At 55.5% G+C, this 18,213-nt stretch overlaps 1 protein-coding gene across 1 annotated transcript in view; it reads left to right on the forward strand.

Moving 5' to 3' along the window:
• LOC111152711 (transmembrane channel like 3) overlaps positions 1 to 18,213 on the forward strand; it is a 34,583-nt gene that overhangs the window by 12,851 nt on the left and 3,519 nt on the right. Inside the window, exons 6-20 of the mRNA XM_022511284.1 lie at positions 701 to 799; positions 904 to 1,046; positions 2,439 to 2,586; positions 3,203 to 3,246; positions 5,258 to 5,405; positions 6,713 to 6,822; positions 8,711 to 8,789; positions 9,867 to 10,112; positions 10,958 to 11,086; positions 11,359 to 11,426; positions 12,320 to 12,448; positions 15,433 to 15,543; positions 16,248 to 16,370; positions 16,999 to 17,077; positions 18,149 to 18,191. Of these exons, the coding sequence (XP_022366992.1) occupies positions 701 to 799; positions 904 to 1,046; positions 2,439 to 2,586; positions 3,203 to 3,246; positions 5,258 to 5,405; positions 6,713 to 6,822; positions 8,711 to 8,789; positions 9,867 to 10,112; positions 10,958 to 11,086; positions 11,359 to 11,426; positions 12,320 to 12,448; positions 15,433 to 15,543; positions 16,248 to 16,370; positions 16,999 to 17,077; positions 18,149 to 18,191 (1,699 nt within the window). The remainder of the gene's footprint in view (positions 1 to 700; positions 800 to 903; positions 1,047 to 2,438; positions 2,587 to 3,202; positions 3,247 to 5,257; positions 5,406 to 6,712; positions 6,823 to 8,710; positions 8,790 to 9,866; positions 10,113 to 10,957; positions 11,087 to 11,358; positions 11,427 to 12,319; positions 12,449 to 15,432; positions 15,544 to 16,247; positions 16,371 to 16,998; positions 17,078 to 18,148; positions 18,192 to 18,213) is intronic.

Genomic DNA, 18,213 nt, shown 5'->3' on the forward strand with positions numbered 1-18,213 from the left:
ATGCAGCCTCGTAGAGCGATCCCCCCACTATCCTCGTGGGAAGGATGACCCGTGCGTTCAAGCAGGACATAGCCGACCTCTTCCGTGAAGGGCCGGATGCAAACAGGGGAGGCTTTGGGTCCCACCCGTGCTGTCCCCCTTGCGGCGTGAAACATGATACATGAGCTCATGACGGTGTCTGTGCTCCCATCGAATTTTATTTATGGATATTTACGGATACAAGTTTGACTGTCACATCACTCCTAAGTGCCCTGATGTATTCTTCTGCTTGTGATTTTTTTTTCCAACCCATTAAAAATGCAAAAACGATTCTTAGCTCTTGGGCCACGCAAGAGGAGGGGATAGGCCGAGTTTGGCAACTGGGCCAGCTCACCAGCACCGTGATAACACAAAAGCCGCTTCTCAGCTAAGCTTCGTCCTCACAAAATACATGGGGCTATTTCCCGTGCAGAAACCCAGTGACCTCAGAAAGCCACCTGTAGAAGCCCAGTGAGAGGACACCCAGGTGGGCTGATCAAGCAGGAAGCTCGGCCCACGCAGGATGACTGTTCCCTCAGTGAGGATCTAGCAGAAAGGCAGCCGCTAGAGACCTGGGCCATGCAGGGCCTTCCCAGGCCGTGGGGATCTGGGGATCGGCCGCCCCTTTTCTTTGGTCCCCTCCGCCCCAGAGGATCACAGGACATCCTGTTTTCTCTACCAGCTCATCGCAGGCCAGCCCTTCGGAAGCACGGCCAGCAAGACCATCCCCAAGGAGCACGTGGCGTCTGCACAGGACCTGGACACCGTCTGGTCCCTGGGGGTGAGGCTGAGGCTTGGCCGCGCTCTTGTCTCGAGGGAGGGCTGACCGGGCGGTGAAGTTCTGGAAGTGAGGGTGGGAGGTGACACTGGGCGCTCTCTCGGCAGGGTTACCTGCAGTACTCCGTGCTCTTCTACGGCTACTACGGCAGGGAGCGAAGGATCGGAAGGGCTGGTTACCGGCTGCCCTTGGCCTACTTCCTGGTGGGGATGGCCGTGTTTGCTTACAGCTTCATCATCCTCTTGAGAAAGTACGGCTACTCTGCCTCCCTCTGTATGCCAGGGGCGGTATGCATGATCGCAGTCTGGTCAGTAACTTGTACGGGTCAGCCATAGCTGTACCCATTCTGCAGATGAGGAGACCGAGGCTAAAAGAGATATGCTCATTTTAACCAACACATATCCAACGTTCACTGCTTCGCGCCAGGTTCTGGGTCGGGTCTGGAGAGACGAGAATCACGTGGGCTTAGCAGCTAACGTAACTTCAGGCGATTTAGTCACTGCGCTCACAGAGACAGGAGCAACGTGGTCTCAGTGACCAGAGGCTGCAGAAAGCAAAACGTGGTCCTTTGACTGTACGTATGCCTGCAACCTAGCTACAAGCCATGCAAAGGCCAAGCTTATCTGTGCCATGATGGGGTTTGCACAGCCCGTTTCTCACTGAGAGGAGGCACAGCAGGAGGAAAACAGAGTGGCTGGGGGCCAGGGCTCAGGCACCATCTCCACCATGAGACCTAAGGCAACTCCTGTCCCCTCCCTGGGCCTCGTTCGGCCCCGACGATGGCCCAGTTTCCCGCTGGCACTCACGTTCGGGGCTTCTGTATTAGAGCTGGTTAGTTGCACGGATGGGCAGGCTCCGAGCGGGGGACCAGCCCTCCCTGCCTGTTTTGCCTGCTGCTTCTGTCTGCCTCCTGGGTGTCTCCATCACCCGCCCCATGGGGCATCTTAGCCCAGTGCACATACAAGTGCTTGGGGTAAAAAAGACCATTAGCATCGTCATCCCCATCAAACCACAAAATTCCAAGGAGGTACACGGGGTCCTGGGGGCCTTTGGTTCACAAGAACCTTTCTCAATTAGCTTCGGGGGGGGTCTCAACACCCCACCTGCAAGACGGACCGTTTGCTACTGTTACAGTTTAGGGACAGACGGAGGCAGGCTCAGGACAAAGAACTACGGAGGGAGAGGATAACCCCGGAGAGACCGTCTGAAAGATGGGGAGCTTCCACCCGAGGGGGCGCAGAGCCCTGCCTTCTGGTGCATCTGAGCAGCACCGTGGGCTGGAGGGACCCGACTGGCACCTTAAGGTGGGGTCGCTGCCCCTCCACGGGCAGGGCCTCCAGGAAGGCCGGTTCAGCTCCAGGAGAGTTTGATTTCACAACCAGGCTGCACGGAGATGGGACGGGCTGCCCCCTCTTACCCGGGCGCACACCTCAGGGACCTCCTGGCCACCACGGCGGCAAGACCGCTTGTCAAATGGGCTCACCCCACAACCGTCCAGTGCCGTTTCCCCACAAGGGGGGCTGAACCCAGCCCGCTCGGTCTCCTTCACACCAGGGCCCTGCTCGGATGGGCGGCAGCCCCGGGAGGACAGGACCCAGCCTGACCCTGCTCTCACACGCCCGGCCCGGCCGCTCTTTCGCAGGATGGCTAAGAACTCCCGCACCAGCCTGGCCAGTGCCTCCGGTGAGGACTACACCTTCTGCTGGCGGGTGTTCTGTGCCTGGGATTACCTCATCGGCAACCCAGAGGCCGCCGAGAGCAAGACCGCGGCCGTCGTGAACAGCATCAGGGTGAGTGGGCACCGTGGTGGGCCGGGGATGTCAGGGCTCCTCCACCACGGCCGTGGCCTTCCCTGCGGAACCACGGGGCTGCTGCGGGCGCCGGCGGTCCTCCCCTGGCGCTCCCTGGGCAGGGCACCGCCAATCCCATGGAGCACAGGAGGAGACACTGAAAAACTCCTTCTTTTAATTCTTTCACTCCGCCCCCCTAAAATTTCAATTGGTGTATTTTTGACACTTTGCATAATGGGTTGGGACCATATCACAGGTAACTTGTGGGAGACGGACACGCGTAACGTGCCGGGGACGTGAGCTTTACCTTTAACTCTGAGGACGAGGTCACCAGACGCACCCGAGGACGTGGGTCTCCTGAGCAGCGCAGATGGCTAAATGCTGCCCCTTTGAGGGAAAAAAATCTAGATTATGTCACTTATATAAATGATGTGTCCTTTCTCCTCCTCTGCTCAAGCCCCGATTTCTTCTGCATCCACTTATCGTTAGACAAGACACTGATGTCAATAAAAATCTCAATTAAAAATAATAAGTCATGCCTTACCGCGCAATGTTCTGAAGATTAATGATTAATGGCAAGGCTAAGCGTTTAATTCCGTTGTGTCTTTTCTTAAAGGAGGCAATCCTGGAAGAACAAGAAAAGAAGAAAAGCAAAAACCTGTATGTATGAACCCTCCCCCCTCCCTTCATTCACTGATGCGCTATTTTAGTTCAGTGTAAAACTTACCAGACGATCTCCATCTCGTTCCGCACATTCTCAGGCAGCTTTTTTTCTCCTTAAATCGGTCCTTCTAGTAAGGTGATACATGGGAAGCCGGTAAAGGCTAGATATCGGTATTCAGGACTGGTTCCTCCCTCCGTCCATCGATGGGCAATAGGGTGAGAGCTCTGAAGCTGACCAACTTCTTTCACTCAGATGATAAAAGAGGTATTTTGGGTGCCAATTTCTAGTTTGCTAAATTAAGCAAAAGTACTTTATTTAGCAACAGATCCCTGAGGGCGTAAGACGCAAGTAGAATCCAGTTCTTGCTGACAAGCCTTCCAAGGTGATGTCTCTGATCTGAACTCCTGCTCCGGGATCTGAGGACCGCCTTGGTGAGGCGAGTCCCTTCCGCAAGAGAGTCGATGACACGGAAGGGCTGTTCCCTGGAAGGGACGGTGGCCTGTCCTCATGGGATGGCTGCGTCTACCCTCCGATGTCCTCACTGGTTCTTTACCCCCTGGATCAGTTCCCGTGATGCAGAACTTGATGGAGCAAGACAGCGGACATGGGGCGAGGGGGCCATGAAGAAGCAGGGTGTGGGGACTGGAAGGACTCTCCATAGGGACATGGATGAGAGTCTCCAGTTCCCCTTTGATCATTAGCTCCCATGACCTGGGAAAGTCCCCTGGCCTTTCCAGGCCCCACTTCCTCCCCCGTGAAATGATGATGGGCTCCAGCCGTGCTTCTCAGAGGGCGGAAGGGAAACGGGGACCCGAGTGCACGACCTGCCTGACCCTACCCATGGCAGCGTGGTTGGGGACAGGAGGGAGTGAGGAAGCCCCGGCATGGTATTAATGGGCCTCACTGTTGCTCCGAATTTCCATCTCCGGGCTCCGATTCTTTAGGTAAAACTTTCCCCAGAGAGACCAGGTGATGCTTATCTCTTCCTTTGGGAGTGAGCTTCCTCCTTGAACAGAGAAAGGCCCAAGAGAGGTCATGACCAGCCCAAGGTCACCCAGAGGGTAGACTTGGGCTCTGCGGGCAGGATGGTATGTCTCTCCTGTGCCCTTCAGATCCTCCTGGCCCCACCTGTTCCTCTAGTCCCTGCTGCCCGGGGGGCCCACTCACAGGTCCCTAGCACCCCTGGCCAGTACCTGCTGCCCCAGGACACCCACCAAACCCCCATCAGCCCCGTCAGTGCGCACGCATGCAAATCAGGGCGGTGGGGGCAATGCGGGGGTCGTGCTGAGGGAGGTGCCCTTGACCAGTAGGGATAGGAGCAATGACCAAAGCCTCCCTGCTTCTCTGTGGGCGGAGATGAAGCTGTCACTCCCTTGGAAGGCCCTGCCGTTGCCTCCAGCCGGGGCCATGTCCACCACACACCCTTGTCCGGACTGCTACTCCCCCCATCTGGCCCCTAGACCTTCTGGGATCATGTCCCAAATACAGTACTTGCACACAGGCCATTGCCTGAGGCTCTGCTTGAGGGGAAACCCAATGTCAGATGTCCTAAAGGTCAGCAGGTTGGCGTCCGTGAGATTTCCCCAGCGTGAGGAAGGACAGGGCAAGCCCCCGTTCCAGCTCAGAGGCTCGCTCGTCTGGACCACAGCTCTGATGCGCTCATATGCGGCGGGCCTATCCTAGGAGCTGAGCCTACAACAGCAGCCCCCGCCCCCGCCCCCGCCCCCGCCCCCGCGTGAATCTATGTACGGTGTCGGGTTCATGGCGCCAGCTTAAAGTCTGACCCATGGTAGCTGGTCAGATTTTAAGTGGCTGCAGCTCCCTGAGGAAATGAGGAGTTTGGACCCTCATTTGGGTAGAGGAGGGGGTGGTAGGGAAAAGCACAGACCCTCGGGGGCCAAGGATTCCCGCGACAGAAGGCAGGTCCCGTCGCTACCTGGCATCCGTGCGTCTCGGGGTCCTGAGCATAGCCCGGCGGACCCGTCCTCCCGCTGCCTGTCCCCGCAGGGCGGTGACCATCTGCCTGAGGGTCGTTGCCAACATCCTGGTGCTTCTCTCGCTTGCGGGGAGCATCTACCTGATCTACTTCGTGGTGGACCGGTCTCAGAAGTTGGAGCAGTCCAAGAAGGAGCTGACGCTCTGGGAGAAGAACGAGGTACCCGCCCTGCGCCCCGCACATGCCCTCCCAGAGGGACGCGAGAGCAGATCGCCCTCTCTTTCATGTTGTGTCGCAGGGGGGCTAGCTGGACGTGTCTCCCTGGAAGGACTGAGTCCTCTGCTCCCAGAGCACGAACTACAAGGGCTTTGAGCCAGAGGGACGACCCCAAGACCTGGCTGACCGGTTTTACTTGTCCCGATCAGGAAGGTTCTCGTTCAACATGGCCCTCATGCACTCATCCCACTGCTTGCCTTTGGGTCTTGCCGACGGCTTGGTTGTTCTCCCACAGTGCCTTTCCAGAAATAGACTTCACCTGCTATGGTGCCTGGACAGTTTCCATGGCACGTGCCAAAGATGACCGTGGGCCAGCTCTCAGACACTTAAGTCGTTTGTTTTTCTGAATTACAAACAATGCTTCCCAAACCATCTCAGTTTGCTAAAAGAGCGCTTCCCTTCGTTTATGGGAACACCCCCACGACGGGAAGTGGCCAAGAGGAGAGTTGGGAGCAGTCTTACAATTCTTAATATTTGCAATAAGACGGCTGTGCTCATTTTTCCCGCAAAGATCTGAAAGGCAGACGGAGCACGGAGGCCATCTCGCCCACCACGGAGGTGGAAAGGAGTGTCCTTCATGAGATTTGTAAAGCAAAGCGTGTAGGGGACATGATGCTTGTTTATCCCCAACGTACGGTGGTTGTTCAGAATCTGAGGCCACGTTAGGTCGCCTTTTCCCAGACCTCCTTGTATTTCACTCCAGTTAGGTGGTTTATGTAAGGCCGTGCCTGTGTGTTTGCAGATAGGTCAGGTTCTTAACGGCCTGTCCAGGAATCCGTCTTTCTTCAGCTCGCGCCTCCCAGTTACCAGCAAAATGTCCTCTTTTAGTTACCAGAAGGGCAGACACACCAGAGCCAGGCATAATCCTCTCGATAACTCTCTTCCACGCACAGGAAGAATATTCCACCCCCCGTCAGCCCGCCCCCTTCCCTGTGTGTAACAGTTGGGGTCCCTCCATCTGCCACCTGAAGTGAGCTGGACGACAGGGCGGTGGGGGAGATGGGGCCAGACCACTCCTCCTGAATCCCAATGGCCGGTGGGAGCCTCTCGGATTCCGGATGGTTTCTGGCAGAAATAAACCCAAGACAAAGTGGTGGGGGCCTCCGGGCAACAGCTGACTGGCTGTTTGGGGGTTCAGGGGAGGTTTTCTGTGCCGCCCTCGGAGCACCCGCTGACCAGGAGGCCGGCGTGAGGGAGGGGAGGGCAGGCCGCGAAGCCAACACTCAGGTGGGCACGCACTCTCTGGGCAGGTGAGTGTGGTGGTGTCCCTGGTCACCATGCTGGCACCATCGGCCTTCGACCTCATCGCCGCCCTGGAGATGTACCACCCGCGAACCACGCTGCGTTTCCAGCTGGCAAGGTGAGACCGCCCCGTGGGAGCCGCCCATGGTGGGGGCCCCTGCGCGTCCGCCCCGCCGGGAACCCACATCCCTGGAGAACCATGCTTGCCCCGCTGCCCCCCAGACCTAGCATGGAGCTTTCCTCAGGATTGCATCGTAGGGATGACAGGAAAGCAGGATGCGGCAGGAGAGAAGGGGAGAAGGTAGATAGAGGGGGTTGTGGGGAGAGGAGTGGTCGGAGGAGGGACCGGACAGCAGGTGGCGCTGGCGGGCCTGACGGGATGGCCTGAAAGTGGCCCAGGGAAATCCGTCCACAAGGGGCGGTGGCCATGTCCCTTACAACTTTATTTACAGAAATGGGTAAGGCTAGCATTTGGCCTGGAGGCTGCCCTTTGCCCCTCCCTGAAATCCGACTGTCATTTCAAAGGCAGGTAAACAGGACTAGGAAGAGCCAGGGGTCTGCAGAAACCCCGGCCCTGGGTGGCTCCGGGCTGAGATTCTGGTCAGCCCCAGCTGGAGCCTGGGTGCTCCTACTCGCTCCGCACGACCTTGACCTGCGGGAGAGCGTCTTCTTCCTCTCCTCCCTCACCAGCAGACACGGGAGGATCAATTCTGTGACTGCACTTGTTCTAAGGGTAACCCTATCGCACAGACTCCTCTCATCATTCACATCTAAAACTGGAGAAAGGGAGGCGTCAAGAGACATGCCCCAGGTGACTGAGGGCTAATTCTGAGCCAGACATATTATTTTAGTTCCATTAAGTTCCATTTAGTCCACCCGCCACTCGTGTCCCCTTCTGTCCAAGACAGTGAGGACCAGAGCAATGGGAGAGCTGGGCAGGGGGTGGCGGGGTGGTGGGGGTCATCAGGGAGCATTTCTGAGCACACACCCGGGGCTCAGGGACCCCGAATGCAGAGATGGGCAGTCCCCCGCTGGGTGTGCAGGGAATCACGGGGAGAGCCGGGGCCAGCCGCAGCGGTGCCCCCAGTGCCCTCTGCTCGCTCCCACACAGGTGTCAGCCCTGCCCCTGTGGAATGTCAGGGCCTGTGGGCACCAGGGGCCACACAAAGCTTCACCTTGGAGTCTTGTCCTTGGGATAAAGCTGCTCTCTCGTTGTCCTCCACCTGTATTGGTTTCCTGACGCCCTAAGTTTGCACTTAGTGTCCGTGGGGGGCTGTTGGTGAATCTGCCGCTGTCCTTTCCCACCTCGCTGTCCCAGATATGTTTCTAATAAGATGCAAGCTATGTCCTGGGAAACTCTGTGATGCTTCCAAAGCCTTCCCGCTCCAGGGAGACGGCAGCAAGTCTTGGCTCGCTGGCCAGCGGCTCCCACCGGCTCACAGCTGTCCGCAGCCCCCCTGCCCGCTCAGCCTGCATTTCAGAAGCAGACCCCGAGATCCTGGAATTGTGTCTGCCTCTTGCAAACCTGAGAGGCTGTCTGCATGACCGCTGCCCCCATGTTTCAATCTTGTCCATCCACGGGGGTTGTCATCACATGTGCCTCCCAGAGCCGTGAGGGTCAAATGAGATCCTGCCTGGAAAATCACTTCAGCCACCAGAAATCAAGGGAAGAGCCGAGGCTGGCTGCCGCGGTGCCTGGCATCCTCAGCTCACCCTTTTTCTCTGACAAAGTGATTTTAAAATGCTGAGCCAAGCATGGGCTGCAGCGGGATCTCGGGGGAAGGCTAGAAAGGGGTGCCCAGACCCCATCCAGCCTGAGGATAACAGAATGGGTTCTGGAATCCTGTATTTTTTAAATGCCCCCCCACCGCCATGATTCTGAAGGAAACCAAGTGTGGTGGCCGCTGGCTTAGCAGGACCTTGAGAGTCCCCCCGACTGGTGGCACATGTGTCCCCCAGGGCTCTCACACGTGGTCTTGTCTCTCCAAGCGGGCTTGTGCTTTCAGGGTCCTGGTGCTGTACCTGGGGAACCTCTACAGCCTGATCATCGCGCTCCTGGACAAAGTCAACAGCATGAGCCCCGAGGTGAGCACTCCCCAGCCGCGCGGCCACACGCGAGTGCGCACACGTGAACACACACACTTGTGCACACACCCACACCCACACAGGTACACGCACGTTCACATGCATACATATGCACACGCACACACGCCAGGGCCACCCTTGTGGGTATCCTCATGGCTCATACTCACGCTCCACACATCATGTTCCAAACTCAACTCAGCTGTGGTGGTCTCGAGGTGAGGAGAGGAGTGTTAGCCCCACTTCCAAGGTAAAGAAACCAAGGCTGGGGTTTAGGGAGAGTGAGTGACCCTGCTGGGAGGAGAACCGGGGTCTCCGGAGTCCAGTGGCAGGTGAGGGCACTGCTCCATTCCCGGCAGCGCGGGGGGGAACAAAGTGTCCGCAGTGATCACCGGTGATCCGAGGACAGGAGGCAGGCTGTGGGAGTCTTTTAGCAAACTGGGAGAAAATGAGCGCTGATGGGGAACAGCTCGGAGTGGATCCCCCATCCCACCCCGCAGGGGTTTCGGCTCCCGTCCTAGGGAAAAGCGGCCGGGCCTGTGGGCGCATCCCACGAGGCAGGGACGGGGCAGGGAGGGAGGAGCAGGGGGTTCCCAGGGGTCTCGATCCATGCCGCACTGCGCCCTCGTGTCCCATCCCAGAGGCTCACAGGGCAGAAGAGACGGTGCAGACGGCAGTTTTGTACCCGTGTGTCGCACAGCTGGGCCTCACTGCCGCCCCCTGGCAGACCCCCCTGCAGTGGTCCCCTCTGCCAGGCCGAGCTTAAGCCTCTGCGTTTGTGACGAGGGATGATGGGTCGGACCAGAGGCACTTGTAAGGGCGAGAAGAAACAGCAGGTGTTAACCTAGGGCCGTCCCCGACACTCACTAGGGACCAACAAATGCTGTCCGTTAGGACACTGTGTTCATGGTCAGAGACAGCTGCAAAGTGACCACCGAGCGGAGACAGAAAGATCCAGTGAGCACGACGGAAACGGGGAGAGAGAGGTTGTTCCCACGCAAGGCAGCGGTGCCCTCGGTGGCTATGAAGCTTGTTCACGAATACGTGGACAGCCTTTTTTCTTCCTCCCTCCCCCCACAGGAAGCTGGCACCCCAAATAACACGAGCCACTGGACAGATCTCATCACCTTCTCTGCCACCAGGACGGCCCCTGAAGAAGAGACATGGTCTACACCCAGGCCGGGGCCGGGGCTCCTGAGACACAGCACGTGGGCCCCGGAAGAGACCAGCATTCCAGCTCCCACCTTGCCCTTCTCCGAGGCCAACAAGACCAGCGTCTACACCCAGCGTCCGCAAGACCAGTGCTGGGAGACCTACGTCGGGCAGGTGGCTCCCTTTTCTGCCTTACGAGGCCCCTTCCTTCATCCCCGTCATCCTTAATTTGGGAAGGTCGTCATCTCTGTTTTGTAGAAAAGGAAAAGAATATCCGGTGATGGTTTATGGTTTCCCCAGAAGAAGAGTGACCATCGGCACAAGGGCCCGCAAAGTGTGAACAACATGTTGGCCCTAGTTTTTGTTTTGTTTTGTTTCGTTTGATTTATTTATTTATTTGGGGGGGGGGCTGGAGCAAGTGGGGACAGAGGCCGAGCCAGTGGGAGAATCCCAAGCAGACTCTGTGCTGAGCAGAGAACCCAATGTGGGGCTCAATCCCAGGACCCTGAGATCACGACCTGAGCCGAAATCAAAAGTCAGATGCTCGCCCCAGGGGCCCCTGCCGGCCCTGTTTTAAGAGCTTAGTCCTCATGAGAATCCGAGCATCCTCCTCACAGGTACAAATGGGGAAACTGAGGCACAAGAGGTGACGTGAGGACACAGACGGGAGGAGCACAAGGAAGGTCTGAGCCCAGGCACCTGCTCCAGACCCTGTGTCTGAGCGGCTCTGCCTTCCGCCTTCCACACGGGATCTCGTGCAGAGAATCACTGACCCTGAACTGGAACCACTGACCCCACATGGTCTCTGGTGGCTCGGGCTCTCTCCCGGTTTCGTATAAAGTTGGCCTCAGACATCAAAATTCAATTCAAATTAACAAATATTTGCTGAGCCCCCGTGATGTGCCAGACGTGAAGACGCCGTGGGTGGGACCGTGGAATTGGCAGAGGAAGGGGCCCCGCAGGAAGGGGGGGACGGTGGTGAGCGGGACGTGGGGGCACTGAGGCCGCTGTGTGTCCAGGAGATGCTGAAGCTCTCCATCATCGACATGCTCTTCACCGTGGCCAGCACGCTGCTCATAGACTTCTTCCGAGGACTCTTCGTCCGGCACTTGAGTGACTACTGGTGTTGGGACCTGGAAAGCAAGTTTGTGAGTGAGATGTGGAGATCCCCCCACCACCCCGGGGGGACGGGGGGACGTTCAGATGGCTAGATCCCCTCCCCCCTTTGCTGACACAGCTGAAACTCAGGCAGGAGCGGGGGAGGGGGCACAGAGCTGAGTCTTCTTGTTCTGACCCTGCTTCCTGGGGCTATCTCTCCTTGGCTGTGGGAGCAAAGGGTCCTCTGCCTGGGACTATCAGCACCTGGTTTGTGCAAAGAACCCCGGACCCTTTCTTTGATGAGGTTCATTTTCTCTTGTAGCCTGAATATGGGGAATTCAAAATAGCGGAGAACGTGTTACATTTAGTCTACAACCAGGGAATGATCTGGTAGGTACCACAGCTGCTTCTCATCTGGGCTAAGATTTTGATTTACTTGGCCTGGACGGGACATGCCTGTAGTCAACAGCCATAAGAATTAGGGAGGACGTACACTGCTCCTAAGGAAACCATTTTCTTGTATAATAATTTAGTAATGGCTTTCCAAGCATTTTGAGGAAAGGAACAATGAAAGAAATAATCTGGGTTTAAGCCACTATAGGTCATAGCCCCCCCCCCCCACCAAAAAAAAAAACATCTGCACAGGAATCATTCAAATAATCATTCTGAGTAAGAATCATCCAGAAGCTTCTAAGCTTAGACCCTCCCCAGAAGCTTATTCAAATGATTCCTGTTACAGGCACGTCCCATCTATGGTTATCACTGTTTTATTATGAATTATTATGAATTTGTTAATTTCCTACTGTGCCTAAGTTACACACACAACGTTAATAGACACGTAGGTGTGCATAGGGAGAAGCAGTCTATAAGCTTCAGCTCTGTTTTTCCCGGCATCCACCCGGGCTCTTGGAACAAACCCCGTAGAAAAGGGGGCACTGTTGTACCATTTTGTAAAAGCAAAAAATACCAAGATCCTCTTTGGACTTCTTTCGATTAGCGAGAACAGGTAGGAGGTCAGTGTGCTGTGAGTGGGGTGGGGTAACGCGGCCTCTCAGACTGGCCGGGGCGGGGGAGACGCAGGGGGGGAGGGAGAGACGAGCTCGGGGTGCACAGGTGCACACGGGGTGCCGGGCGAGGGGACCCCGGCTGGAGGGCTGGGGCGGGCCGCCCACCTGTCTGGGGCTTCTCTAGCTCTTCAGGCATAGGGAGGGAACCCCAGAGTCGCAGACGCGCGGTGGGCGGGAGGAGGCCTGACGCTAACCCGCTTCCCTCTGCGGCTCTAGGATGGGGGCCTTCTTCTCCCCATGCCTCCCGGCGTTCAACGTCCTCAAGCTGATCGGCCTCATGTACCTGCGGAGCTGGGCCGTGCTGACCTGCAACGTGCCGCACCAGCAAGTGTTCCGGGCCTCCAGGTAGCAGGGACCCCGTCCGCCCCGCGCAGGGGACCTAGGCCGTGCGCACCCTCCTCACCTGCGCGGCGGCCTTGGGCACTGGCTCTCCCAGCGGCCTGCCCCCGCCCCCGCCCCCGCCATGCTATCCCTTCCGGAAGCCACTCCAATGCCCACCCTCGGATTGAATCATGACTCCCCTTTCTTTTTTATTTTTTTTTCCAACTTTTTACTGGTTTAATAACCATTTAGAAAATGCACGAGGCATAAACGTCCATCAGGATATTCACAAACCAAAGATTGTAACCAGCGTCCAGATCAAGACACGAAGCAAGAATAAGCCCCAGAGGCCCCACCTTGGGCTCGATTCCACGAGCTACCAATTCCCCTTTTTTTTTTAAAGAGATTTTTAAGCTTTTTTTTAAATTTTATTTATTTATTTTGACAGAGAGAGAGAGAGAGAAAGCACACAAGCAGGGGGGGGGGGTGAGCAGCAGCAGAGGGAGAAGCAGGTTCCCCCGGAGCAGGGAGCCGGATGCGGGGCTCGATCCCACGACCCCGGCATCATGAGAGCCCAAGGCAGACACTTCACTGACGAACCCCGCAGGCACCCGGAAGAGATTTTTTAAACTATAGTAGTATACAATATACATACGTTTAAGAAGTTGAATCATAATAAAATCATAATAAAATAGACCTTTTTATGCAAAACTGAGAGCTGCCCAGATGACTCACGGGCGGAACCGGGAAGATCAAGGACTTTGGAAATAGACGGGAAAGAGAAGCATCTCCCCAAAGGCTTCAGCTTTACAGTGTTTTACAAACAAGTTTCTCAAACTTCTAAGAAACCGTTATTTCCAATCTTCATAAGCAGTTTTTTAAAGCCCGGAAAGGAAGGCAAGGAGAATCCAAATGGGATTGAAACTATTAAAAAATGAGGCTATTAAATTAAAATTTGATTGAGACTATGAAACAATGAGACTATTAAAAAAGTCAGCTTTGAATGAGGATTGCCTCCTAACCTATGTGCTCATGCTACTATCCTATACACTCCTAAAAACACTGCAGATTTATTGTCTCACAATGCTATTTTATCTATTAGGTTTGGAATTTAACTCTTCGTAACCACCTGCCCTCACTCTTGAGGACTGAGGACCACTCAGATGTAAACTTAACTTTCCAAAAGATGCTCTTTGCAGGGCACGTGACACACTGAATAAGAGATTGATAAAGTATGGCTTTCCCTGAAGAATAAAATAGTTCAAATTTATACTTGTTCCAAAAAAATTCTACGGCTTCTTTCCCATAATTGTAGAAATCTAGCAAGGCTTTTTTTTTTTTTCTTTCTTTCTTTCTTATTTTCAGAAGTTCTGAGTATCTAGTTAAAGCATCCATGTCTGTCTTATCAAAGATCACGGAGTCACGACCAACTTGAAAGGCATTACCGGTCCGCGGCTCTTCCCCGTACTTAAATGGCGGTGCACACACTCTGGGCCCTTCCGTCCCAAGCTTCTCCACCTCAGCATTGTGCTGGGGAGACTCAGCTAATGAAGGAAGACCCCCCAGTGTCTGTATCCGTGCCCCTGCTGGCGGGCGCATGGGTCACTCGCTATCACAGATAACGCTGCCTTGACCACGCTCCTCAGCATCTCTGCTGGGAACACACTCGGGGTACGGCTGCCGGCTCGGGACATGCATGTGCTCACCTCCCCACACAGTCCCAGAAAGGTCCTCAGAGTGGTCATGCCTTTCGTCCCTTCTCCCAGCATTGTGGGAGCGTCTCGGATGTCCCACAACCTTGGCAACACTTGTTCTTTTCTGTGTTTTCCTTTGAGCCACTCTGGTGAACTTGTAACACAGTTTGAACACGTTGGCTAGAGCCCCGTTGTTTTCTTTTGATGTAAGAGCTACTTACGCGGCTTTACATTGGTGTCTTTCAAACTTTGGATCATGAACTGCCTACGTGACAATGTTCATATTTATATTTTATCTGGTGACCAGGACACACATTCAGGCATACGCTCGTACATATATGTATATTTATATGTTTTTATATGTCTCGCATGTACATGCATACATATATTTTATGTGTATACACACACACACACACACACACACACACACACACAAATCTGTATAACTGTCGATACACGCCCTGTCTGTGTACACACTATGTGTGCCCACCTACCGCGCTCCTCATACTTACACGTATGTGTAGGACACAGAGAAAGGTTTCACAAATGAACAATCAGTGTTCACCCGCTTACTCCCTTGCACAAGCTCTGATATTTTCTATTCACTTCTAGACCAGTCTCTTTCACTAAAAAGAGAGAGACACAGAGCAGCAAAGGGTGCTAGCTGACCATCTCTACACTGACCGCTCGCATCCTCTTTCCAGAACTGTGTGCAGGGCCTCGCACACCGAACAGACCAGAGCCGTCCTCCGGGACGCCCAGCGGGGGCTGAGCTCCCTGATACCAGTGTAGCGCTCAGGGCCCAGGGCTTAATCAGGCAGACACCCTGAGCAGCCAGGACCAGAGAGGATAAGACACTGGACACAAACCACATCCCAGTGAGAGAGCCAGGAATCGCCCCAGAGGACCCTAACTGTCCTTAGACAGAGGAGGCAAGTTCAAGGCTGGGAACATGACGGGGCAACCGCCAGGCAGGGACGCAGGTGGACGGATAAAGGCGCTAAGATTTTTTAATGAGTCGAGCTCATTCTGGGACGACCGAGGGCCTGCCACTCTCTTGGTTTGAGGGGGCAGGTGCTCGGCCAGTGTGGAGCAGAGGACCGGGCGGGGCTGGACCGCCTACGAAGTCCCTCTGGGTGCCCAGTTCTAGTTCGCTAAGCTCCCCGCAACCTCATGACAGACACTCTCTAGGTAACCGCGGGAGGAGCTCTCTGTGTATAGTCAGAGCTACGGCTCCGGGGTCGGTCCTCCGGGCACATGGGTCCTCGGCAACGGGCCACGGAAGGGACTCAGCCCGCGGTGGTTCCTCTGCAGATCCAACAATTTCTACCTGGCAATGCTCCTGTTCATGCTCTTCCTCTGCATGTTGCCGACTGTCTTTGCGATCGTCCGCTACAAGCCGTCCCTGAACTGCGGGCCCTTCAGGTGAGTTATTTTGGATCCTTCTGCTCCGCCCGGAGCGACGGCCAGCTCTAGGGGAAGGGCCCCCGCACGGAGATGAACTCTCCTCCTGACCGACAGAACGTGTCCGCCGCAGAGAAAGCTCTAGAACCCACTGCTGGTGAATCCAAGACCAGGGCTCCTGCCTCGAGAGCAGGTGGCCGTCAGAGAGGCGCGCCTCGGGGCTCATCTTGCAAAGCCGGAGCTCCACTAAAAGCAGCAGGGGCCAGAGCAGAGCTCCTGGGCTGCAGAGAAATTCCGGCTGGGCACCCCTTCCAGAACTCGGGAAACTTTTATTAAAAGATAACCTAGGTTGCTTTTGATACATTATTTCTCGAACAGTATCAAGGCAGCGACTTCTAGACTGTCTCCTCCTAGCATTTGCTTCAGGTCAGTTTCAAAACTATATACGACATTTGGAGGCTGGGTTTTATACAGCATCAAACACATGCACACGCGCACACACCGGGATCATGGACACCCCCGTCAAACCTGGTGTTAATCAGACAATCAGCTCCTGTAAGATCTCCTTAGGAGCCTTACGGATCCTTCCCGTGGGGGGGTGTGTGTGCCCTGCCTCTGCACCTGACGTTGAGGGCCGGACCTCCAGCCCCGTGGCTGTTTGGTGACGGCTTTGTGGCACCCTCCCGCCCAGAGCGATCCGGTCTGGGGTTTTGCCTTTCTCACAGCGGACAGGAGAAAATGTATGACATCGTGTCAGAAACGATCGAGGACTTCCCCGCGTGGTTTGGCTCCGTGGTGGGCTACGTCAGCAGTCCCGTGGTTATCCTGCCCGCCGCGCTCCTGCTTTTGTGAGTACTGCCCACGGCCTCCTGGCCCGCTCCCGCCAACGGAGGAGCACTGCTTTCCAGTCATTCCAGAAAACCAACGAGCTCATCGCAAAGTCACGTACAGAGCCTCATGATACAGGCGGGGACTGGATCACACAGGAGCCGGGGAGGTCTGGGGTCCTGATTCGTCGGCCGCGTGTGGGTGATCACTGGGACCCCGGCGATGGGGCTGCATGTCATTACCATTGTCTATCTGACTGAAGTTAAAATAACCTCGAGAGGGGGTTTCACAAAGCAGCTGGGTAGCTTTTGCTTGTTTTTGACTTAGAAGAAACGCAGCAGCGAGCAGGTCCAGCACTCCTAATGCGATGCTCTGTACAACCTCTCCCCCTGTCCCCACCCCGGCCTCCTCCTTATGACCCTGCAGAAGTGAGGGTCAGGGGATGTCACTGGGGAAACCAAGAAGCTTTCCTTCTAAAGCAGCACCCTCCTGATGCTGGCCAGCTCCAGCACTCGCTCATACCTCCCTCCCCAGGGGCAGGGTGGGAGGTGGTGGGGACCCCTGGCTCCTGCCCACCAGCCTGGCGGGGAGCCCCTGAGCCCCGACCCCGGGGAAGGGGGGTCACTCACGGCCCATGCTCTCTTCCAGCATGCTCATCTACTATCTCCAGAGCATCGCAAGGTCCTTAAAACTCAGCAACCAGCAGCTCCGAATGCAGATCCAAAACGCAAGTATCACATCATCTTTGCTTTGTCCCATGTGAGGGCCACACGGCAGGTCTGGTTAGCAAGGGAATGCAGGTGAGGTCCCGTTTTCAAATCACGATGGGTCTTGGCCGCCCTCAGGGGACATAAGGCCATGCCTGCCCCAGGCTCCCCAGAGTTATTTCTAAGAACACCCAGGGACAGCCACCATCTGCCCAGGAACTAGCGGAGTCCGGCTTTTCCTGCCCCAGGGCCCTTGCTGATGCCCTGAGCACTTTGGTGCCCTCTTGTGGCTGTACCAAGGCTTTAGGGCGTGGCAGGCAGGGGGAGAATTGGGCTTCCCAGGTCTGTGTCAACCTGGACATCTGAGCCCACTCTGCTTGGACCCAAAGACGCACCTTTCTCATGACTTAGACTCTGATAGTCATTATCCTATCTCCCATCTGGGACTTCGCTCTGGGAACGGTCAGAGGGAGACCGACAGGTCCAGTCTCTGCACACCGCGGGGGCCCCTCCACCCCACCCCAGGCCAGGATGGGGACAAGGGAGGCACCTGTCCTCAGGCTCGCACTGACACTGACCCACGTGCCTGAGAGTGGGTGCGACCCTTTCCTCACCCCAGTCCCAGAACCCCGTGCAAAGAGAGATGCCTTTTTCAGTTTTTGTAAACATAACTCCATGAATAATCAATTCACATAAAGAAACAGTTCCAGAAGCAATCAGAGAAGAAATGAATTTGGAGCTGCGAAGGGCATTTTTTTGGGAAACATACATTTCCCATGTTGTCGATCTGTACTTTCTCTTTTGTGTCACAAAGTTTCGGCAGAGTCTAAACATGGTCTAAAAACAAACCTTACAAACAAACAAACAAAAACTTCCTAGGTAAAACGTCAGCTCTGGGTTTGAGCATTTACTTATTCAAGTAGCAGGTCTGAGTCCAGAGTATGCCGTCCCCAAGTGACAGCAGGTGTAGGGTCACGGCCTACAGCATGAGGGATGACGTAATTCCCCCTCCCCACCCTCCACCCAAGATTAGTATTATTCTGTCTTCCTGCTAAACCCAAAACAAACGCACACTTATCATTTGTATTTAGGCCAGATCTGAAGATAAGAAGAAGGTTGCCCAAATGGTAGAAGGTAAGTATAAGCGAAGGTGTCA

This window comes from Enhydra lutris, unplaced genomic scaffold (assembly GCF_002288905.1).
Source record: "Enhydra lutris kenyoni isolate GAN:26980312 unplaced genomic scaffold, ASM228890v2 scaffoldscaffold29, whole genome shotgun sequence".
NCBI lineage: Eukaryota > Metazoa > Chordata > Mammalia > Carnivora > Mustelidae > Enhydra > Enhydra lutris.